We start from the raw sequence: 25,090 nt of genomic DNA, 5'->3' as shown, positions 1-25,090 counted from the left end.
TGAATATGAGGAAAATTGATAAAGATTTGTTTGGGAACTATTTGCGACCTACACTTTTGTAAATATTATTTTATTTCATAAAACTGATAAGCTGATAATTCTATTCGCTAAAAAAATACGTATTTCTTAATCCCTGCATTTTGTTTACCTATACTAGTTTTTATATATAACTAGCTGACCCAAACTCAGTCCCGCCCAATTTTCGTGTCTTGGATTTCAAAATGGCATTTAGAGACAATTTCTGGCCTCTAAGCGTCATTCTGGTTCCGGAAACCGGAAGTTCTCATCTTAAATTTAAAAATGACGTCTGAAGTCGAGTTTGGCTCTTGTGCATTGACCCGACCATTTTAAGCTGTTTTCCGAAAATTCTGGTTGAAATATCTGTTTAATTTGTATGGGAGACCTCTCTCCCCTTCCAGAGTACGGAGGAGTGTCAAACCACTAGAGTAATTTGTGTTTGATTTGTATAAGAGCTCTCTCATCCAGAAGTGGGAGAGGTGTCGAACCACCATAAAAATATCTTTTGCTCTCAAAAACCTCCACATATCAAATTTGGCTCCATTTTCTTGATTAGTTTTTGAGTTGTGGAGAAAAAATTTACTTTCATTTGTATAAGCCCTCTTTATCAGAAGAGGGAGGGGTGTCGAACCACCATGATTTTTTTTTGTTCTCAAAACCTCAACATATAGAATTTGGTTCCATTTACTTGATTGTTTCTCGAGATGTGCAGAAATCTGTGTTTCATTTCTAGTAAACCCCTTCCTTCCAGAAGAGGGAGGGGTCTCAAACTATTATGGACATATTTGTTACCCCTAAAAACATTCACCTGCCAAGTTTAGCTCCATTTACTTGGTTAGTTCCCGAGATGTGCAGAAATTTCTGTTAAATTTATATGGAACCGCTCCCTTCTAGAAGAAGGAGAGGTGTCGAAACAACAAGGAAATATTTGCAACCTCTGAAAATATTCACCTGCCGAAGTTGGTTCCATTCAGGTCGTCATTTCTCGAGATGTGTAGAAATTTGTGTTTCATTTGTTTGGAACCCCTTCCTTCTAGGAGAAGGAGTGATGTCGAATCATTATGGACATATTTGTTACCCCTAAAAACATTCACATGCCAAATTTGTTTGTATTTGCTCGATTGGTTCTCGAGCTGTGTGAAATTTGTGTTTCATTTGTATGGGAACCCTTCTTACAGAAGAAGGAGGGGTGTCAAACCATTATGGGTATATTTGTTACCTTCGAAAACATCCACATGCCAAATTTGGTTCCACTTACTTGATTACCCGCATAATCAATAACCATAAACGGATGATAATCCATATGGTTTAACGATACCCCATACAGTCGGGACTATAACCCGAACTAGTTGTTAGGCATGTTCTATGGTTATTGATTATGCGGGTAGTTCTCGAGATGTGCAGAAATTCGTGTTTCATTTGTATAAGACCCCTACCTTCCAGAAGAGGGAGGGGTCTCGAACTATCTTAGTCATCTTTCTCGGCCCCTAAAAGCCCTATATACAAAATTTCACGCCAATCGGTTCAGTAGTTTCCAAGCCTATATGGATCAGACAGACAGACAGAGCTGCTTTTTTATGTTTAGATTTGAAAAAGTTGCGTTTTCTTAGCAATCACAGCAATCACAAATGAAAACTGCTACACTCAAAGAAATCGACACGATATTATAAAGTGTTTTGCACTTGATTTCGCCCTACTGGTCAAAACATATAGAACTCATATGCAAAACACTTTAAAATTATTTATCGTGCAACACCTCATTTTCAAAAGGAAAACGCTCTTAATACTCGTGTTATGACATATAAACATAAAGTGTTTGGATTTTGAATCTTAAATGAATGTTTACCGAGCTTCGAATGATTTTTATTCGATTTTAAAATGAAAACAGTTTTACATGAAGTGTTTGCAAATATTGTAATCTTTGTTTCATTTATAAGATTTAAAATTAAATTTTCACTATAACAATTAATCACCAAATATAAACTTTAGTTCTCTGTTGTAGAAACCTGTAAAGCAAATAAAGAATTTAATTAATTTAATTTAGTTAACTGATGTTTTAGTAAACAAATACTTGCCTCTAGCGTAGAGATGCTGCTTTCTTCAGAATCTCTGTGATTTTGTCCTGAAAGAACGAAATAAAATTAGAATTCGATTCTTTTACGTGACGTAAATCACTTACCTTGCAAAAACTTACAGATGTTGTCCGGAAAATCGTCGAACTTTAAAACTGTATGACACTCTCTGACTCTCCATCTGTCGCCATACTTCTACTTTTCAACACAAACGGCACTTCATTTGACATATAAAAACAAAACAAATCAACTGAAAGTGTTTCGCACATGATAATCACTGTGATGAAACAGTGAGGCAGATTCAAGTGCAATTCACTTGAAAGGGATGTTGAAATCATGCGTAAATGAAGTGCGGCTAATGGATGTAAGTTGATGTGTGCGACAACTTGAAACGAAAGTGAAAAATGATTGAATTCGATAAAAAAAATTCTGCTAATAACAATGCGGAGTCATTTTCATTTCCAATTGATGAAACACTTGGATGGAGCGTGCGTAGTTTTTTCAGTGTAGAAATCGCTCGACTAACAAATCGCTTATTTTTTATTTAAAAATCGAAGGACAACGATAGGATTTTTTTTGAAATCACGTTTGGCTCAGAAAAGCTCCCTCTTTCACCTGATATATAAAAATTAAAAATTTGTATACAACTAAACAACCCAATTGAGGATAAAGTAAAATGATTTAGAAACACGCCGCTTGAGTGAATAACTAATACAATAACTTAAAGAAAAAGTAATATTTCGTAAAATAGTAAATAGTATCAATAATGTTTCATAGAACAGTATTGGAGATGCTTCGTGAACAGATTATCGAAAATATTACTTACACAAAAAAGAGCGGTAGCAACATCGAAAGTAATTCCTTGTAATGCGTAAATTCAAACGCCCCTTTCAAAGTTGCGGCCAGATCGGCCACATGTAAATGATAATTAGGCTCGTCGGATTCACGGATATTTTAATACAAAATATATTATGGATTTTTATCTTTGAATTTCCTAGCATTTTTTATTTAGAACTTTTTTAAATCGACATATCAAACAAGAAAAAAGAATTTTTTTTTTGAGCTCAAACTAATGTTCAGAAAAAAAAAACAAAAAAAGCAAATTTTGCTTACATCCGTAATTTTAGGAAGCACCAAATTCGGCTGCGCACATATCTAATACAATCAGACAGAAGCTTTTCTGCCAAATGCAGATTTTTAAAATTTGAGCACCGCGTTAAAAAGCAAATGTAGTACATCTTATCTTAAAAATGGCTTTTATCATTTCTAATTTCTCAATCTCTGGCATCACTGTCCGCCTGTAACAGCGTGCGACAGCGAAGAAAGCGAAAGCCAACAAGCTGATGTGCGGTGAGTGTGCGATTGTTCAGTTCGTTTTTCCTGATTAAGTGGTCGAAAAAGACGTAGAATCGGTCAACGGTGTGCTACTTTTCGTTCTTTCTGTTCAAGGCAAGCTAGCCTCAACAACGAGAAACAGTTTGTCGATTAAAACAGTTGTGGAAATTGAAGATTTAGTTCGAAGTGTTTTCGATTTTCTAAAAGGTGAGAAAATTCCTGGTCGTAAAGTGACAGCTGAATGGTGCAGACTTGCCGCCACGGAGCACTGCTTGTCCTTTTCGTGCACCCGTAAAGTTGTAGCTTCAGAACAGTTTACGATTGGTTGTGTGTATGAGTCCACGAATTTGACAGTTCTTGCAGCACAACAATAAAACTTGTGATCGCGAGGAGAATCATCATCTGCACTCGCTTCGTTTTGGTTCGTTCCGCAGGATAATTTTCCGGTACGAGCGTCACGGCAAATTTGGTCACAATTTCGAAACGAAAGCGAGATTCGTCCGGTTCCGGCGGTGGTGGTGGTAGAAGTGGTCGCGATCTTTCCGGAAAACGATTGAAATCTGGTACGGGCGTTGGGAGCAGCAGCAGCAGCACTTTTGCTCTTGGAGCATCCGAAGAAGAGGGTAGCGCCATGAATCTGACCGAAAATGACCGGAAACGGGCCAATTTCTCAGCCCTCAGCAACACCAATGGAGCGGTCATCAAAATGACAACCAACACCGGAACAGGCAAACCCGGGGATATCAAGAAGATTGTCATCAAAAACTTCAAATGTAAGTAACAATTCAGCGTATGTTGGTGACATGGAAAACTTTGTCCAAATGCGATTGTTGACTTATTTCTGCGTAAAACTGTCGCTAGCAAAGCAATAGATACCAACACTTGTACTGAGCTGAGCGAAACGAATTCTGGGCAAAAATAGCTTACCTTGAAGGTTTTCATATACGGACACTACAACGAAGGTGCTGCACCAGTGCGATTAATTTCGCGTGCGTCTTTCGTTCCTTCCGTTACCCGCCCCCTCCTCCCGGTACCCAGCGTTCGCTATAGTTTTAGCAGTTTTCAGCCTTCGTCAAGTAGCTACACTTAGAAATCTGATAAACTAGGGCTGATTTTATTATGCTTGCGTATATATTGCTTTACGGCAGTCCAAGGTCTTCCGAAATGTTTAAAACCAATGTTAAACTCTTGTTGTGTGCTTTGAAGAATATAGTGCATTTTTTCGTGATGTCGGGGTCACTTTTCTTAGTGTTGAGCTGATTTGTGATTATACGGTACTAAGATTGTTTCACAAACATGAAGTTCGAATTACGCCTTAATAAAATAGGTCATTGCCCTATTAGAATTGTTTACCGACAGGTGTCGAAATAAATTAATTTACATTTAATAGTGGGAAAATACCTGGTGAAGAATTTTCGTTGATTGCGTTTCATTCGTTATTCGCAATTGGCTGCTATCGATTGGCCTCGAACTTAGTGTGTCACTGATTTGGTTAGCATGCGATAGATTTTTGTTTATAGGACTAGTTAAATACTAATTATTATTTTCATTGGCCTGAATTGCTGATTATTCATCGTTATATAAAAACGCTTGGGCACGATTTTCGTATGCAAGGTTCAATTATTATGTTCTGTGAACTACAATTTAGATAAGTGGCACATGGCTTATTATCGGATTTTTACTGTTAAGGATGATTCCTTTTAATAAGTTCTAATAGCCATTATACAATTGTTTTACTGAATAAAAAGCAATGAATCATTGTATGACTAAAATGTTTATTATGCTACGGCGTGGTTGAATTAGGGAATAGCTTTAAATAAAAAGTCACATTTCTAATGCTTACCAGTGTCAAACCTACAACAAATCATATTGGAACCTTTTATAACGCACCAAAAAAAACTTATATGCCATTGCAGCCAAACCCACGCTGCCGGAGAACTACCAGGAGCACACCTGGCAGAAACTCCGCGAGGCAGTCGTCGCCATCCAGACGTCCAAGCGAATCGAGTACTCACTGGAGGAACTGTACCAAGCGGTGGAGAATATGTGCAGTCATAAGATGGACTCGCAGCTGTACGTCAACCTGACGGCCCTAGCCGAGCAACATGTGAAGGCCAACATCACTTCCTTTCTGGCGGAATCGATCGACAAGCTGGTCTATCTGAAAAAGATGAACGAATGCTGGCAGTCCCATTGTCAGCAGATGATCATGATCAGAAGTATCTTTCTATATCTGGACAGGACGTACGTTCTGCAGAATCCGACCGTCCATTCCATCTGGGACATGGGGCTGGAGCTGTTTCGTGATCATATAGCCATGAACACATTGGTACAGGCTCGGACGGTAGAGGGTATACTTATTTTGATCGAAAAAGAGCGAAATGGAGACACCGTGGATAGAACACTATTGAAAAGTTTACTTAGAATGTTGTCCGATTTACAAATTTACAAGGAAGCGTTTGAGCAAAAGTTCCTCGTCGCCACGAAGCACCTGTACCAATCGGAAGGGCAGGCCAAAATGGAAGAACTGGAAGTTCCTGATTATCTGCTTCACGTCGACAAGCGATTACAAGAGGAAAATGAGCGCCTTCTGCATTATCTAGACAGTTGTACGAAACACCATTTGATTGTGACCGTAGAACGCCAACTAATAACCGAACACATAACCGGAATCCTGCAGAAGGGTCTCGACCAACTGCTGGAAGGAAATCGTCTTTCCGATCTGACCCTTCTCTACTCACTGTTCAGTAGAGTCAAAAATGGAACAACGGAACTGTGCGCTTCCTTCAACGCGTACATTAAAAAGAAAGGTCGCACAATAGTGATCGATCCGGAGAAAGACAAATCAATGGTTCAGGATTTGCTAGATTTCAAAGACAAGCTGGACAACATTGTCAACTCGTGCTTCGATCGGAACGAGAAGTTTTCCAATTCCCTCCGCGAAGCGTTCGAGTTCTTCGTCAATCAACGCTCGAACAAGCCAGCCGAACTGATTGCCAAATACGTTGATATGAAGTTGCGTGCCGGCAACAAGGAAGCAACCGAGGAGGAACTGGAACAGATTTTAGACAAAATTATGGTTCAGTTTCGGTTTATCCATGGCAAGGACGTGTTCGAGGCATTCTACAAGAAGGATCTTGCCAAGCGGTTGTTGGTTGGCAAATCCGCTTCGGTTGACGCAGAGAAAAGTATGCTATCGAAGCTGAAGCAAGAATGCGGTGGCGGTTTTACCTCCAAGTTGGAAGGAATGTTTAAGGATATGGAGCTGAGTAGAGATATTAATATCGCATTTAGGCAGGTGAGTGATGACTTTTGTTGTTTTACATGCGAAACGCGTTTGATAAGTTATTTTTTGCAGTACATGGCAAACTCGGAAAGCAAAGAGTTGCAGAATATTGATTTAACAGTTAACATTCTGACGATGGGATTTTGGCCTACTTATCCGGTGATGGAGGTTACATTGCCCCAGGAGTTGCTGCAGTACCAGTCGATATTCAACAAATTCTATCTGGCGAAGCACAGCGGTAGAAAGCTGCAGTGGCAGCCGACGCTGGGGCACTGCGTTCTAAAGGCGCGCTTCGATGCGGTGAGTATGGATCGCAAATCGAGGCAATGGGAAATACTCATCGATTTCTCTCCACATTTATTTAACAGGGACCAAAAGACTTGCAGGTTTCATTGTTCCAAGGACTGGTTCTGCTTCTGTTCAACTACAATCCCAACATTACCTTCGAGGAGATTAAAGCGGCGGTCAACATCGAAGTGAGTGTTATTTATTAATGATGCGAATGTCTATTACCCCTCCATCAAATAGTACGATTGAAATCTTCAAAATCTGCAATAATTTCAATTAAGGAGGTTCTAAGCAGCTAAAATTTCTTCCACGATTCCAGGATGGTGAACTGCGCCGCACCCTGCAGTCCCTGGCCTGCGGTAAGGCCCGCGTACTCACCAAGATCCCGAAAGGACGCGAGGTAGAGGACAATGACAAGTTCCAGTTCAACAATGAGTTTACGAACAAGCTGTTTAGAATTAAAATCAATCAAATTCAAATGAAGGAAACGGTTAGTTCAGGTCAAGTTGCTTATAAAAGGGCAAAAAATTAATTTTATTTTTTTTTTAATTTGTCTTTTGACAGAACGAGGAACAGAAAGCAACTGAGGAACGCGTCTACCAGGACCGACAGTACCAGATTGACGCAGCGATTGTCCGCATCATGAAGATGAGAAAAACACTCAGCCACAATTTGCTCATCAGCGAGCTGTACATGCATCTGACTTTTCCAGTGAAGGTAATTGCTAACATATTAGAGGTTTTCAACATCAACCTAACCTGTTCGTTGTTCTTGCAGCCGGCGGACCTCAAAAAACGGATCGAGTCGCTGATCGACCGGGATTACATGGAGCGGGATAAGGACAACCAGAATCAATACAACTACGTCGCCTAAAGCGCCTACCCCAACAATTAGATAGAGAAGTGAGCCAGCGGCAGCAGCAAAAGATGGCACATGCAGACTTTGCTCAATCTATTGACCAAATTGAACCCTCTCGAAGAAAACTTCGCGATGAAAAAAGCCCGTTTTTTAAGCTATTCAACAAGAAAGCCGGTAAGTGTTTGACCATTTGAGCTTACCGGAAAAGCAAAAAAAAAAAATATTCGCGATTTCTTTAAAATCCGTGTCCGCTGAGGATTGCCAGGTGATCCAGTTTGTTTTAGAGAAGTATGTGCAGGCGCAGTTAGGTCAAACTATTACGATACGCTATTTCATAATAAATTTACAAGTCGACGATGAGTTGTACGAAGAAGTTTATAGCAACGCGACGTTAGGATAAAAACTCTAAAGCTCCAATCGATGCCCGTACTGATAGGACGGTCCTCCCCCCGTTCGTGTCTTCATCGCTGGTGAAGCCGATCGTTTATAAACTGAACACAAGGCATTACTACCGCCTAACCGAACAGCTCGACAATGGCCTGTCCAATTGCAATGCGACAACAGAGACACAAACAGATACGTGATTCAGGTAAGACGGATTGTGTATTGCAGCGAATACAGAAAAAAAAACAACCAATGAAATATCCTTTGTAAATAATTTGCATACGATTGCTGTTGTAGCGATTAGAACACAAAATGGTAAACAGAAACATAAAATTAGTTGGTAATGCTAGTGACGCTAATGGAATTAATTAAAAATTGCAGTCTTTGAACACCTTGTAAGTGCAACAAAAAAAAAGGAGGAAAATAAAAGTTCTAATAAAGCTACATGTCTATGTTTGCTTCTGGATTTAAATTAAACAACCTCCTAAAGTGTGGAATAAGCTACTTCACAACGCGATTATATTAGGGATCTGAACGGATGAATAAAACTCAATATTCATTGCTATCACGAGACGAATTGCAAATTGATAACCAATCTTTACAAGCATCGTTTATTAGGAAATGGTTTAAATTCAATAACAATGTGCTACAGCGATTTAGAACTTCTGAAGTGACCTAGTGTAGGTTGTAGAAATTTTCCAAACACCCCCAAAATCTGAAGTTATGGTCAAAATACGATTTTTTGGACCTCAGCGCATATAATATTTTTTAACTCAGTCTTTTATCAACCGATTTTCAAAATTGAAGCAGTTTTAGAAAGAGGACGAATAGAGCTTTCAAAATATATACAGGTTTGTTCTAATATTAATAAAACATGTTGAGTTATTTGAGGTTAAACCTAATTTTTTAGACTTTTTCACGCAATTTTTCAATTTAATTGTCAATTTTCCGTCTATTTTTGTGAGAAGCATACCACACATATACTATAATTTTCAAAGTTTATTCAATTCCGAATCAATTGAAAGTAGTTTTGTAAAAATCGGTTGATATTTGGCTAAGTTATATATTTTTTAAGAAAACCAGAATTTTTAGCTTCTATCGCGCAATTATTTCACGGAGCTACAAATGATGAAAAAATGTTCTTCAAAAGTTCTTGCATTTTTTCATCATTTGTAGCACCATGAAATAAATGTGCGATAGAAGCCAACAATTTTGGTTTTCTTTATAAAATATATAACTTAGCCAAATATCAACCGATTTCCAGAAAACTTCTTTCATTTGATTCGGAATTGAATAAATCGTCGAAATTATAGTGTATTTGTGGTATGTTTCTTACAAAAATAGACGGCAAATTTAAAATGAAATTGAAAAATTGCGTGAAAAAGTCTCTAAAATTAGATATAAACTCAAATAACTTAACAAGTTTTATTGATATTAGAATAAACCTGTATATATTTTGAAAGCTCTATTTGTCCTTTCTAAAACTGCTTTAATATTGAAAATCGGTTGACAAATGACTGAGTTAAAAAATATTATATGCGCTGAGGTCCAAAAAACCGTATTTTGACCATAACTTCAGATTTTGGGGGTGTTTGGAAAATTTCTAGTATGAGCGAATGTTACACTCAACAAGACCTACAACCTACACTAGGTCACTTCAGAAGGTCTTGCATTTTTTTTTTTTCATTTTGTAGCACAGTGTAAAGCCTGTAGTACACTCTTTGTCTAATGGTCAAATATTTGACCTTCTGACATAATGGTCAAATTTATTTGACATTATGGTTGTTGTTTGCCCGTGTTTGCCCCATGTTAAAATTGGAGAGTGACAAACAATTATCTTTGACCAAATTTTTATCTGTCAAAAAGTGCCAAATATTTGACGCTTGGTCAAAGAGTGTAATACAGGCTTAATAGACGTTTGATTTGTCTGCACAAAACCCGGGACATAAAGTTTCGGGATTGGGTGTCGTACACAAATTGAGTAACGAGTTAATTGTATTTTTGTTTGTTTATTTTTCCAGCGCCCAAAAAACACTTGATTGTGCGTGCCACAAATTTTCTGCCACAAAACATACGAGGCGAGCAAAATGTTGTGTTAGGTAACGTGAGTAAGGGGGATATACTACAATAGTTCTAAATGATGGACGCAGTAGTCTAATTCCACAACAATAAAAAAAAAACGTGAGTGAAAATTGGCTGATGAGTGATGACAATAGAGTGACAAGCGAGCTACTCGTCCGAAATTCAGCTGACTCGCCATCTGCATAACCAATTTTAGTCAGACGAGTAACCGCCGCTCGCCTCATCTTCTGTAATAGGGGCCTATGAATTATGAGTTGTGCAAGTTTTGTAGTCGTCTTTAAAACGAATTTCCTCACAGAATAGAGTTCCAGCGTCACACCCCATTTTCTAGTGTGCTACCGAGTATTGATCGCAGGATTCTACGCTCGAAGAGACCAAGCGCTCGTCAATCGACCTTCTTCCACGTTCACGATTCATGTCCGTAGAGCACAAATTTCGCATGGATCTGTAGGCTACAAGACCTAAGCTGACTGCGCAATCCGCAATCCGTCTCTTCACCTCACGGCTCACCTCTCCATCACATGTCACGAAAATACCAAGATAAACAAATTCGTCGACCACTTCGAAAGTATCCCCATCCATCTCCACCGCAGCATCAACACCCGTAGAACTATCACCCTCTGTGTCAGCTAGCATGTACTTCATATTGGCAGTGTTTATTTTGAGCCCAATGCTCGCAGCTTTTCTTCTGAGAGCTCTACGGTTAATACCAATGATACCAATGTCGTACGCGAAGCCTAGAAGCATGTTAGACTTCGTGATGATGGCGCCGCTCCTCTGCACACCTGCCTTTTGTATTGCACCTTCTAAAGCTATGTTGAACAGCAAAATCGAGAGCCCGTCATCTTGCTTCACACAATCTTACATCACAAACGCGTCCGATAGCAGTACAATTAATTTTGAAGGACATCTCGTCCGTTGTTGATCGTCCCGCTCGGAACCCGCATTGGTATTCTCCAACAAAGGCTTCCTGTAACGGCCTCAGTCGCTGGAACAGGATAGGGAATTGAGAAGGATTATGCCTCGATAATTACTACAATCGAGTCTATGTTCTTGTAGATAGGGCATATGAGTCCTCCCAACCAGTCCGTAGGTAGTTGTTCCTCAGACCATACCCTTAGGACAATCTGGTGAATTGCACTACACAGTCGCTCGCTTCCGACTTTGAAAAGTCCGGCCGGTAAGCCATCCTTGCCAGCGGCTTTGTGGTTCTTTAGCTCTTTTCAAGCATTCTTCACTTCGTCCAATATTGGTGGGTCCACCGCTTGTTCCCCAAGCAACAATTGAAACATAATAATAAATAAATTGTGTTCATTTGTTGCACTAATGAAATTCCGAGGTTCAAAGAAACATTTTTTGTTACTACGATGAAATTGTAAAGAAACAAGAAACAACTAAAGTTGCATCGCTGCTTCAAAAATCTTCACACCAAACAACGTAATTCGCGAGGTTGGATTTGTTGTTGAAACGTGTAAACGGCATTCGAAAACCTAACCTTCACTGAATAGATCTAGTGAGTGGAGCATATAGGTTGCCAACGTGATGCTTGCGAGATACAAAAAACAAACACACAAAAATACTTCTAAAAGTTGCTGTCATGTTCTGAAGCCATGTAACAGCAACTTTTGCTCGATCGTTCGCCTTATATTTGTTTTTGGAGATGAGGTTATTTACTGCGTTGTAACTTTTGGGTACTTGGACTAGAAGTCGTCCAAAAAGTGTGGGTCTCTTAAACGAAATGTGATAAATTGCTTTGAATTTCATTATCACGCTGAGGTACTGATGAATTGAAGAAACAAAATTAAAACTGGTAATGACCACTGGCATGACAAGGGAAGCAATATTTAAAACTAAGCCATGAACTTCATGTGTTTCTACAGCAAATGACGTAAATAGTACAAACGAGAAAAGTGAATAGAAATTGATAACTGGAGTTGAATCCTCAAATTTCTGGAAATAATCAAAGATAAATCGCTATACAGACAATCTCTTTCCATTCTGACTATTTGCCATTTCACAATCTTACCACAACGCCATGAAGTTTCTGTTGCACCCTACGATGCATCTTCGTAGCTGAAATTTTACCATGCAGCATTTACCATGTTGTTATTAAATTCCATGCATTAGTTCATACACACTGCGGTTTCATTCTTGAAACTTGTATTGAAACAACGAAAATGTTGCAATTGGCTCCACCTTCTGCGCTTTTTTTGTCATTGTATAAGAAACTGAGATGTAACTGCAATTTAATTTCGCATAAGAATTTGTTGCTGTGATGCACAAAGTTCGTAATCGAAACAAATTTTGCTGCTTGGGTCGTCCTCCCCAATTTCTATCCTGTTCCCCTCGACGACTCTCCTACCTTCCTCACTGTTTTACACCTCTTAAAATGTTGCTTTCAACGCCAAGCCAACTACGATTTGATGGTAATCAGGTTCGCATGGTCTGGTCCGGTAATTCTGTTAATCATTCTATAGAATCTCCTCGTGTCGTGCCTGGTGAAGCAATGCTCCATCACCGCGAGGACGCAATCGTATTGCTTACGTTTCTTACAGCGGCGAAGGCTCTTTTCGGCAGATCTTGCCGCCAGATATTTCTCCCGCATCTGACGCGTCCCACGATTAGCTGCTATTAACGTGTTGGCTTGGGCCCGGTTCTTCTCATTCGTCACCTTCATACACTCAGCCTCAAACCACCCACTACGCGTGGTTCCCGTTGTCATGCCTATCACTTCCCACGAAGTTTTACTGACCGCATCATGGATGTGCCCTTACTGCTCATTCAGGTCCACTCCAGCTGGTTCACCGATCCGTTTATCAACTTTCCGAGTATACTCTGCAGCAACTCATTCCGCTGAAAACCTCTGGATGTCCAAACGTATCTTCCTCGCCGACTTGATTTAAATATGTTGGACACCCGGGCGCGAATCTTATGTCGTTTTCGTTCTTGCGGTGTAGCTACCCCGCGGACTACACTTTGTCCTATCACTGTTTTTTACATTTTCCGGACTATCCCGGACTACCCTTTTTCTCTCCCGGACAGTCCGCACAAGAAACAGAGTGCAGTTTTGAAGACACCAACATATTCACACGTATGTGTCAAAATAAAAAAAAATGTGTCAAAATCGGTTTGCTTTGATTATCGTTCTTCGCGTGTCAAACATCAGGTTGAATTTTATTTATTTTATTTTGTTATTTGGTAATTTTTCATTAAATTGGCAAATTTTTCGTACAGTAGCACAAATGCGATAAAAGACAATGGCGATAATGACCAATACAAAAGTGACAATTACCTCTGGTATTACGCACACCATTGCAACTGCTCGGAAAGTGTTTTTTTTTTTCAGCTGCAAAGCGTAGTCCGGGACGGGATAGTCCTGCCGTGAAAACGAATTCGACATTACCTACCACAAGATAGTGATCCGAGCAGGCATGGGGAAACCACAGCACTCCAAAGCGCATGTGGCCCATCTGCTAACAAACACACCACGCAGGGCATTTCGTATTACCCTTTGTCGCGAGCTTAAGACAAAACACTGGAGAGCCATTCATAAACACGCCAACCGAGGATTTTTTACTTCGGCACATGAGGCAACCGAGGGCTTGCAGTTTCGGGGAACACACAAACATTACTCGCCACGAAGAGATTGACAATGGAATAATAATGGATAGTTGGATGTTAGCCATCGCATACAACCACCTGCAATATTTTTTTCATATGTACTTTTGAAAAAATGAAGCGTTTGAGAAAACACGTGTAGGCTCCCGAGGGCTCACGAAGTTGAGAACACTCGGGTTTGTGTTTGCCGAATCTTTCGAAGGGCTGTTTTATCTAGAACACTGCGGGTTTTTCGTTTTGTATACGCACTGAAGGGCAATCTAAATACCCTCCGTGGCATCGCTTGAAACACACACGCGGGTGGTGTGGTGGGTTTAAACATGCCTGATCCGAGTCGATGTTTGGCCTTCAAAAAGACCGCACAACTATCAGCGATCAGCATATGGTCGATCTGGGAGCAGGCCTCTCCAATCGGAGTGACTCCAGGTATGCTTCCGAATGTTCAGACGTGCAAAGTGTGTACTACAGATCGTCATTCTTCTGGTCGCGGCGAAGTTCACTAACCTCAAACTATTCCCAAGAAACATTTTTTGGCTGAATAAACGTTTTAAAAACTAATCTTATTCAGCTGACGGCTGAACATAGGTCGAATAATATATTTCTGTGTTTGATCAGCTTTTAATCAGTCGGTTTGGAGGACTCAATCAGCTACTTGTTACATTCGGCTTCCTAAATAGCCGAACAAGGGCCTAATAAGAAATAGCTCAGCCATTTGAACAACTGTCTTACATGTTGATCGATTCTGTAGAAGCGATTATTTATTTTTTGTACAGCTTGTAGAAAAACTCTTTTACAGCCAACAGTAGCTGGCTTATAGTATAAATAAGCGCCTATATTACAATTCCATGGCTAAAATTGTACATTCTTTCTTTCTGAAAAAAGTGCTTTTTCAGCTTCATTACAGCTACGATAAATATAATTTGAAATTTTTTGCACTTTTGTGTGTATTTTTCATCGTTTATTTTCGTATTATTGTTAGTGAAAATTACCTTTTTAGTACCCAATTACTTTACTGCCAGTCTCGAATCTCGAATTCGTGCTCATGAGGTTGCTGGTAGAACGCGATGCCGATTCGTCTATCATGATATACATGCATACCTATCGATTTAACCCGTACATCTTTTTCGAGTTTATTTCATTAACAATTTTGCATTGGCTGTATATAAACTGAATTGTAGCTGAACAAGCGCTTCAGCATCTTGTACAAATGTAGCTGAACAAGCATTTTAGCATTTGTACAAAATGCTGAAGCGCTTGCTGCTACCTCCACTTTTGCCTTCCGTAGCTCGATTATTTTGAAATTTTGAATAGTGGGCAGTGATGCCGTTAGTGTCGCTGTAAGTAAACGTGCACACCGTATGTATCAATATTGCAGCAACCCGAAAAATCAAGGATCACCTTAAGGGGTTATATACCTTTTTGTTCGAAAAAAAGTGCAAAGTTTGATTTTTTTCAAGCATGTAGCACCTTTATTATTAAATAAAAGTAGTAATTTTCTGAGAGTTCTGGCAGAGGTTTGCGGTGTTTACGATAGCGAAATCATAAAACTCACATTATTTTATTAGTTTAAAAGTGTGCCGAGTATCTGAACGATCGTTTTTTTAAGTATTTTATTATTAGTGCAAACGGGAACGTTTTTCCCGAAAAAAAAACATGTTTAGGCCTTAAAATTGCAATAACATAGTTTTTTCGGCAAAGTTGAACTTCGTGTATCAAAAATCGGTCGTCCAACGACCGGGGAATTTGATAACGAACATTAAAAAAGAGATGAAGAAAATCGGTTCAGTAGTTTCACCGCAATCGTAAACACGCAAAGTCAGTTTTTGGGAAACACCATTCCGAGAAAAACGCGCATAAAGTTTAGCTTATGCATTCGTGGCGAGGCGCGCTGCAAATCGCTCTAACTTTCTCTCTATTGCTCAGATCTTTATGAAAATTTGTGAAAATGTTCTCAAGATGTTGCACTTTAAGATAATGCAATAAAAAATCGATCTAAAAAGGTATATAACCTCTTAAGATGAAACCGTAGACAGACGTCCAAGCTGAGTTCCAAACTTGTGTAAAGATTTTTGTAGTAGCAATTCGTAACCAGATAGCGCTACTAGTGACGCCAGCCTCATACACCAGCGAAAAAAAATGTATTGTAGCGATAAGGTCACCAGGCGGCGCTAGTATACAAGTGATTTATAACGCAATTCTCTTTGAAAATTTACACGGAATTTTCGATCAATTTTGTTCTTGCTTGGAAGTCTGTCTGTGATGAAACGGTTTTGAAGCCACAAATTGCCACTTCGAATTTTCGAAGGCACACGACTGAAGCAAACATAAAACAATGTTTTCACTGGGAACGCATTAACTATTTTCGAGTCTGTGCTGAATCGGTTCTTGATATTTAGCTTGATGGAAGCCAACGTGCGAAGAGTACTAAGACCTGACATAACAGTGTTTGTTGAGATAATAACAAACCGTTATAACAGCTCGAAAGTTCCATCCACTTTGTTTTCTAAGCTGACGTCACCGGAAATTTGGTGTCTTATAAGGCAATCCACGAGGCAGTTGCGAACAGCTGATTTCAGTCTGTTTTCAACTTATGACAGCTTTATGTATGTTCGATCGGGCGCAACTGGAAGCGTGAAAAACAAATGTTATCCGATCGGTAGCTCTAGTATCGCGAGTGCCAATCCTAAATACAACAATGAAAAATCACTTTTGATATTATTGCCGACATTAAAAGATTTCGGTTCTGGTCGTGTTTTGGTTTTGCAGCTTGAAAAACAGCAACAATAACAAACGTACAAGCGAAGAAACGTCACCCGTGGATTGCCTTATGCTGACGAACTTGTTTTTCTTCCGTACATTATACATTAGTTCTTAATTTCATATTTGCTACGTAGCTTGGCTGACCTCCCCCTCGTCACATTTCGTCACAAAACTGCAAAACCCCTCCTCCCCCTTCAAATGCTACGTCATTTATGAATGTTCCCTTAAAGGAAATATAGAAAATTGGAGGATAACGTATAGCAATAAAGATTGCCACTCTGATCAAAATCCAGCTTTCTGGTGTAGAGCGATGCACAATTTTTAACAGAATATTACCACAGATAACAGACATCCAAGCTAATTTTGCTTTTCATGTGTAAAAAGATGCAACGGTTTTTTAGCATGTCGCAATACGCAGCATGGTGGCGCTAAGAACACTTAGTGGTCAATGATTCGATAAAATCGATAGTTTTCCAGCTCTTATCGATATTATTGCAATAAGAAGCGTTGCCGTTTTTTAATGTAGAAATTTTGAGCAGTCGTAATTTGTACATAATCGACCATTTTGTTCAATCCCAGTTTATGTTTGCGATAAATTTGTTTGTTTTTATGTTGCTATGAAAAAAAAATACACAAACCTCACAAAACAATCACATCCTCACAAACAGCGACTCTACTATTTGTGAGAACTTTCATACGTCTGGCAGCTTTGACTATAATCCAGCGCTGCCATCACTAAAGTGGTTCAAGTCGCAAGTTGCAGAAAGATGTCGTTAGCATTCCAAACGAGTAAGAATTTGAAATCTTACACACGATTTCTGGAGTTTTTGTTCTAGCTTGGATATCTGTTATCTGTGATATTACTGAGCGCTACTCAGAGTAAATCCACAGACAAACAGACGTACCACTACGTACACAATTGCTGTTTTGGCAGCTCGGCACGCGACATTTGTCAACTGACAAGTTCAAAGGAAAAAAGCACATCAGCGCCACCATCGCTGCGAATATATTCCGCAAAACTGGAACTCATTTGAATTGACCGTTATTTTGATCCACGAAAATCAATTTCGTGGTACGTCTGTTTTTCTGTGGTAAATCTTTTGATCACTTTGATCGATTTAAATTTTTTCCTGAAAGAAATGACCAATTAACCTTGTATAATTATCAACATATTAATATAACTTCGGAGTACAAAATAACTGTTTATTTTGGGCCCCCAAAACCAATACCACAGATAGACGTCCAAGCAAGAACAACATTGATCGAAAATTCTGTGTAATATTTCAAAGAGAATTGCGCATGGTGTCCTTATCGCTAATTTTTTTTTCTCTGGTGTCACTGGTAGCGCTATCTGGTTACGAATTGCTACTACAAAAATCTTCATACAAGTTTGGAACTCAGCTTGGACGCCAATACTTTCTATCAGTGAATTCGGATACCGTTACATAGTACAGAAACATCCTCAGTGTTTCACTTAATGAGTTTCATGCATTTATTCCGTGCGCTTTCTCCAGATGTTTATCCGGTTATTACATTGCATTTTTTTGCTCTGTTTTGCTAGCGTTCAGCAACAAATTTTACATGACTACGCTTCATTTGTTTGTATACTTTCCAAGTAACAACATCCACTCACACCTAGTATAATAGTAGTTTTGCAATTTTTTTTATGGTAATAGTAGTTTAATTTTTTATCTCCGATCTGCTGTGGTTCGGTTAATTTTTTTTTTTCGAGTATTTTACCGTTGCTTTCTGTTTTAACGCGATTTTTATTTTATTTATTTCATTCACTTCTAACAGTTGTAATTAAACTTTTCATTTTTTTTGTCACATACTTTTCCTTTTTTTGCTTCAACAGTAATACTTATTTGGTAGGTAGTCGGTAATAGTGAACTATCTGGTTGTTTTAATAGTTTTTTTCTTTATATTTAGTTTCTGTATGATGAAGATTAGTTGGATCTATTGAAGAATCTAACTCGATCGAGGAGGACAGGTTCTATACTTTGTGATTGTAGCTTCAGGAGACGTCAATTCTATTACACATTGAGTAACGATTTCTACGGTTGGATATTTCTGCTTTACATTCTTGTATTTGTTTGTTTATTTCATTCATTCTGTTCTGGATAGGTACTATTACTAGAATTTTATTTCATAACTTAAGAAATTTGTTTTCTGTTTACTGGCACATGAAGTTTTTTTAATTTCATTACTTCGCTACCCACAGTAATTTTTTTATGCAGGAATGAACTCACTCTGTAACCGTCAGCTTTCCTGCGTGGGCATGTAATATTTTTATTAATTTGTTCTCTCTTGTTCCAAATGCTTCATATAGATAATCAATAATAGTTAGCAAACAATATCTTTTATATGCTTTGAATTTTCCCTCGTCTTTGACACTTTCGCCGAAACGCTGAAAAACGTACCTGTGGATAAATGCTTTGATCTTAGGTGTAACATTCGCGTAATATGCGCTTAAAATGCACTTGTATTGAATACAGGTGACATGAGTGAGAGGACATATTAGATAAAATTGTGGCATAGTTGATGAGATATAAAAGAGATGTGAATGCTAAACATTTGCACATTCTATAGGAAATACTTCCCTGTTGAGCAGTTGAGACGATAATGGGATTCCCAGTATCCCAGTTTAATTTGTTCTGCTAAACGAGAACAATCAAAGAAGACGTACATAACTAAATGAAGAATAAATAGAACGCAGTAGCGGGTTCGCTTATGGTGCTTAATTTGTTCGATATTTAGATCAGCAGACTTAGAATTATCACTCTTGTTTACCTTCATCGCGATCGAAATTTCTTCTTCGTCAGAGTATACCCCAAAAGTTCCCTAATAAATGTGTCACAGAATGTCATTTTTGTATAACGATTAATCGAAGCTCAGCTCCGAAGTTAGATTTTTGCAACATTCCTAATGATTTGTTTCCTCTGGTCTCCTATTCACTGCCCTTTTCCATCTCCGGTTTGAGTACGAACTAATCTTCCAGCATCTGTACAAAGCTTACCGGAAACATACCCCGCCGCGTGCTGTCACCTTCGATTTCACCTTCCATCCAGTTGTCGTCATCAGTCCGTTCGTTCAGAACGATCAAAATTTCGCCCTCCTTGAACTCCAACTCGTCGTCGTTGTCCGCATTGCAGTCGTACAGGGCCCGGCACCGCCGCGGACCAGTCTGGAAGAGTATGGTAATGTTAGAATGTAGGAATTAATGTTACTTAATATATTCGTTTAAGTAAAAACAGTATTTTTTCACAGTGTGTGCGATTAGTCATATGATTTTTAAATTAAAAAAATTTTCGTTGAACATTTGGGTTCTGCCGAATGATGTCTTTCGATTTTCGAAATTGATCCCTATTTTTGTAACTACTGAAAAATAAAGAAATTTTGTGCGCTTTACCCTTTTTCCTCTTAGATCTTTACCATTCAGAAACCATCGCTGGTGGATTGTGTTAAGTGAGGTAAACATAGTTGAGAAGTATGTCATTAAAGTTTTTATAAAAGCAATAACGAACTGTACAGAATTCGGTCTTCCGCACCTTCATATTTCTCATTGAGTTCCGTTGTCATCATTTTTCTTCTTTTTCATCTAATTTGATGGTGTTCAAATCAAAAAGGGCAATGTTGCCCAATATTTGTGGTGAATAATATTATGCAGTGTTGCTGGAACGTACAATTTTTAAACTCAATTCATTAATGGGAAAGTGTACCAAAAAATTTCTCCAGTGCACGTTTCTCTTATGTATGTGCTAGGGGTGGGCGAGTCGACTCTTTTGTAAGAGCGGCTCTGAACTGCTCACTCACCGTTCTAAACCGACTCATATGAACGGCTCATGGTTCACAACGATTCACGAGCGTTGACAGTTCGCGTTGTCTCGGTAAATTTCGGGTTCGCGCAAACCGTCAGTTCTGGTGCACTCAAAGAACAGTGGTTCTTTTTCGTAAACCGTTCGTTCTTTCGTTCTTTTCTAAGAACCGGATCATATGAACGGTTCGTGAGCCGTTTGCCCATCCCTAGTATGTGCTGTAAGCCTGTTCTCTGTGCTGCAAGTAGTTGTAGCAAATGAGTAATTATTGTTCAAAAACATATTTTTAAATCGCTTCTTTAATTTGACATTTTCGAAAACAGCCAAAAGTGCATGAATGTAAATTGTATTTTCAACACAACATGAATACTGAATTTTAGATTCACTTTTTGATTTGAATTTGCGTCAAGTATCACACTTCGCTCCACGACGTATTTCTCTTGTTAATTGATTAGAGCCGTAGAACAAACTACCCTTGCATCAATATGTACAACTTGAAGACGAAAAAGGTGCTTTTAGGCTCAAACGTGTTAAAACTTTTCAGAAAGGGGATCTGAAGGGACATTTACGAATCCTCAAAGATTTCTAACTGAACACCTTAGTAACTATGAATGAAGACTGGATGGACTCCAAAACTAACTTCAATGTCCTCTTAAAAGTGATTAAATCCAATCGCAGCGAATGGGAAGAAGGAGGTCCTAAAGTTCGTCCAGGATCACTCATATTTTACACTGATGGCTCTAGAATGGGTGAGTCTACAGGCGCTGGGGTCACTGGATCAGAAATCAATATATCAATTCCAATGGGACAGTGGCCCACAGTTTTTCAAGCTGAAATAAATGCTATTTTAACATGCACAAATATTTGTTTGACTAGGAAATTAAGGTCCGGGCCTGGGAGGTAGTTTCCGGGTCTCCGGGTAAAAGCAAAATTTCGCTAAGCCAGCGAAATCATTTTCAACTCGCTCTGGAAACGGCATAGGTCATACGCACTTAACTGCCAAAAAAACTCTGATATAAGGCTAAGTATCTCAAGAGTTTTTGGTATTTTTTAAGAATTTCGTCTCCCAGCTGGTCTCGAGGTACGATGCTGGTCTAACAAGCCAATCGTCGTATGTTCCAGTCTCGGCTCGGGAGAGACTGTTAGTGTTAGTAGGATCGTAGCGCTAGCCCCGCAATAGTCCTTAACAGTCGGCTGCGAAGTCTGTGTATAGTAAAACAGAAGGTCGAGTCCCGATACGGAATGTAGCACCAAGGCTTTGCTTTTAAGAATTTCATTCAAAGGAGATTTTATGGCTGTTTATTTTAATAATTTCAATCCGATTATTTAGCTGACATTGTCACAAAAATCACCGAGTTCGATCGGCTTTTGAGAACTGCTAAGATGAAGAAAGTAACCAACTATAAAAATAGTTTAGAATAATTATGTGTAAATAAATTTTTCTTTCTGAGCAAAGAAATTTTAACTTTTGCAAACATCACCCCCCCCCCCTCGCTTACGACTTTCAAAATCCTCGGGTAAGATATCCACATCAGGTGGCAACCCTATTGCTGCTACGCCCGGCCGGGTTTGAACTGCAATGTCGCCGATTAGACTCAAATATTTAGCATTCTTTGATAATATGTCTCGTTCTCCTCCTTTTGCTGTAGGTACGCAGGATCCAATGGTATTCTTGATGGCTTGCGTTTTCCAGACCAAATCGTCCTGCAAGCTCAAGAATGTATTGTTTCTGATTGAGCTTACAACCATTGCCATCCATCTCGATCTCGATACCCAGGAAATGCTTTGCGTCACCAAGTGTAATTACGGTAAAGACTTGTTGCAGTGCTTGGTATATTGCGTTGTACTCCTCCTCAGTCCGACTCACTATAAGCATGTCGTCAACGTACATCAGGATAAAGGTAAACGTGTTACCCTTCTTTTGGATATAAAGACATGAATCTGCTGACAAAGGCTTGAATTCCATCTTCCGGAAAACTGTAACAATATTTTAATTTCACATACGTGCGGATTAATTAAGTCTATATAAACTTTTCTTCAGCATGCAGACTGTGTTTGGATCTCCCATGGTGTAACGTTCTGGCTGCCTCATTTAAATGGTTTCTTCCAGCTTCACACGAAGATACGCCGTCTTGACATCTATGGGCTATTTCAATATCTCACGCCGACTTGCAATGGTAAGGAGCGTCCGGAGAGTCACTTGTTTGGCAACAGGTGCGAACACCTCATCAAAGTCCACTCCTAACTTCTGCGTGAATCTCTGAGCCACCAATCTAACCTTATGACACACTATGATTCCCTTCTAATCCTCCTATGCTTTGAATACCCACTTGCAACCAATGGCCTCGCGGATTCAAGGGCAGTTCAGCAATGTCCCATGTACCGTTCTTGATCAGAGACAGATACTCGTCGACTATCACGTCCTTTCAGAGCTTTGCTTTTGGTCCACTCAGGGCTTCGGATGCGTTACGTGGATCTCTATTCACCAATGGTTGACGTCTGGTTGCTAGTCCTTGCTGTTGTGCGCTTGCCTCAGATTCAGAACTGTCGCAATTTTCTCCAGTGCCCTCGTTGGTACCAGACTCACACTGGCTGTCTGAAAAACTATCGGAGGGCAATCTTTTTACTTGTTTGTTAGGTAGCGCTTCCTCCCACTTCGCCTCAACACCTGTGACTCGAGTGGATTTGAAGACTGCCGTAATCTCGCAGACTGACGTAAGCGCCATTTTTGCAAATATGGGGTTCTTATGCCAATTTGTTCGTTATTCGAAGACCCATCTTTTGGTATCTTTCATTTAGTTGTTACTTATTCGTACGTTGCATAAAATCAAGAAAACAAAAGGACGTATGCACCATTTCAATACAAAAGTGACAAGTAACCCGTTCGTTTTTGGGCCGTATTGAAAAACTGATCAAATGGATGTACGTCATAATGTTATATCACGGCAGAAGAGGTTTGCGGGGGAAACGCAGATATGGTCACGTCGCTCGTTGGAGTGTCATATTCTTCATCAGTGCTCAATTCGTCGTTCTCTATCGGTTCATCATAATCGTTGTAATTGATTGATTGAGCAACGTTGTAATTGATTCCATTCGGGTGGTGGTTCTCTTACTTTGGAGACTTCCTTGAACGGAAATGGATCAAGATTTAAACGGACTATCTTACGATCATGTGCCATAGACTATCTCACCGAATTTCTTAAACCTCACTTTTCTGACAGTCAGTGGTAACTTTGTTTACGTTTTGGACTTTGTGCTTTTTTCTGGTCAAGCAATCCTGTACTTAGTGGAAATGATTTATAATTGTTCTTAGTGTACTGGCACTTCACGCACAACATTCAAAGGGCATTTTATTCATAGTTGAAATGATCTGCTACAATTGAGAACGAAACTGCATCACCCAAAGGTAAACAAAGTTACCAGTAGCTGTCAAACTTAGATGCGTGACGTCACCGTGCGATGGTCTATTGCCGGAGCTTTAAAAGTTGACGACAAATCCTCTCCTCTCTCGCTGCTGAATGTGACATCTCGGCTCTCGAAAATTTTCTTGGATTGCATGTCCTTTGTTTCTTCGCGTCGAATCCAGTGAATATGCATTCGTACGCTTTTGCATCCCACTTTTCGCGCTTCGGTTTGGCTTCTTGTTGGACTGCATTTCTTCTGGTGTCATCTCGTGACCCTTAGTTGGAGATCGATTTGTCAGGTACACGACAGTTTCTGTTGCTTCGGCCTGGAACGTCTTTGGCAGACCCGTTCGATTTACTCGCTCAGCTAGTCTATTTTGTTCCAGTGTGTAGTCCACCGTTGTTTGATGGCGGATTCCCCAATGGCTCAAATAGTTTTCTAGTCTTCGATTCGTAAACTCTTTCCCATTATCAGTTCGCAGCATCTTAATTTTCTTCCTGGTTTGTTGTTCAGCCATGGAACGAAACACTTCAAACGCGTTGTACACGCTTTTCGCTGACTTTTCCTCAGAAAGTACACAATGATTCGGCGAGATTTCTCATCCGTGAACTTCTAATAGTAGCGATTCTTCCTTCATAGGTCCACAAATATCCGAGTGGACCACATCCAACATCTGACGCTCGTGTTCCGGACCTGCTAAAAGGCAAATGTGTTTGCTTACAAATATCACATATCTTGCATTTTTCACTCTTTCTGGGCGACGTACAATACTCGACTCCGGAAACTAGGTCACCTTCATGCTTTGCAGACTGTTGTATTTGATACAGCAACTGTTCGCTAACTGGGCGACGAGTACTTCCCAGTTATTGAAATCAGCTCGCTAACTGGGATATCATCTCAACGCCGAGGGGGAGTTCGATGGATAACGCTGCTTCGCGACAACTTCATGAAAGGCTTTCGTTCTCAAGTTAATCACCAAATAGAGAAGCCACAACTACAAACTTATCTCTCAAATAAAGCTTTTAAACTTTAGTTTTACATAGCGAGTACATTTATCAGCTTTATTATTGTTTTTGTATTTAAATATGCTCGATGAGAAAATAGTAGGAGGGTGGTATCCGAGACACGACCGCATAGTTGACGTAGGACTACAATAGTTTTATATTTCC

At 39.4% G+C, this 25,090-nt stretch overlaps 2 protein-coding genes across 13 annotated transcripts in view; one reads left to right on the top strand and one right to left on the bottom strand.

The window, feature by feature from the left end:
• Positions 1–3,410: 3,410 nt before the first annotated feature.
• Positions 3,411–8,693, top strand: LOC129723470 (cullin-4B). Of its 3 annotated transcripts, XM_055677705.1 has the most exons (8): positions 3,411–3,632; positions 3,860–4,198; positions 5,342–6,723; positions 6,784–7,011; positions 7,080–7,187; positions 7,319–7,489; positions 7,564–7,716; positions 7,777–8,693. In XM_055677705.1, the coding sequence occupies exons 2-8, from the start codon at positions 4,057–4,059 to the stop codon at positions 7,870–7,872; spliced, it is 2,280 nt and encodes a 759-aa protein (XP_055533680.1). In that variant the 5' UTR covers positions 3,411–3,632; positions 3,860–4,056; the 3' UTR covers positions 7,873–8,693. The 3 variants fall into 3 exon arrangements, with proteins under 3 accessions (XP_055533680.1, XP_055533679.1, XP_055533681.1); XM_055677704.1 differs by having other exon boundaries at positions 3,411–4,198; XM_055677706.1 differs by lacking the exons at positions 3,411–3,632; positions 3,860–4,198 and adding an exon at positions 4,502–4,699.
• A 9,476-nt stretch (positions 8,694–18,169) lies between these two features.
• Positions 18,170–25,090, bottom strand: part of LOC129721137 (arfGAP with SH3 domain, ANK repeat and PH domain-containing protein) — an 81,508-nt gene continuing 74,587 nt past the window's right edge. For all 10 annotated transcript variants that reach the window (XM_055673329.1, XM_055673323.1, XM_055673324.1 and 7 more), the window contains exon 16: positions 18,170–19,885. In XM_055673329.1, coding sequence (XP_055529304.1) covers positions 19,688–19,885 — 198 coding nt within the window. In that variant the 3' untranslated portion in view covers positions 18,170–19,687. The remainder of the gene's footprint in view (positions 19,886–25,090) is intronic.

Source organism: Wyeomyia smithii, chromosome 2 (genome assembly GCF_029784165.1).
Source record: "Wyeomyia smithii strain HCP4-BCI-WySm-NY-G18 chromosome 2, ASM2978416v1, whole genome shotgun sequence".
In the NCBI taxonomy this organism is placed as follows: domain Eukaryota; kingdom Metazoa; phylum Arthropoda; class Insecta; order Diptera; family Culicidae; genus Wyeomyia; species Wyeomyia smithii.
This window is presented reverse-complemented; position numbering and strand designations above follow the sequence as displayed.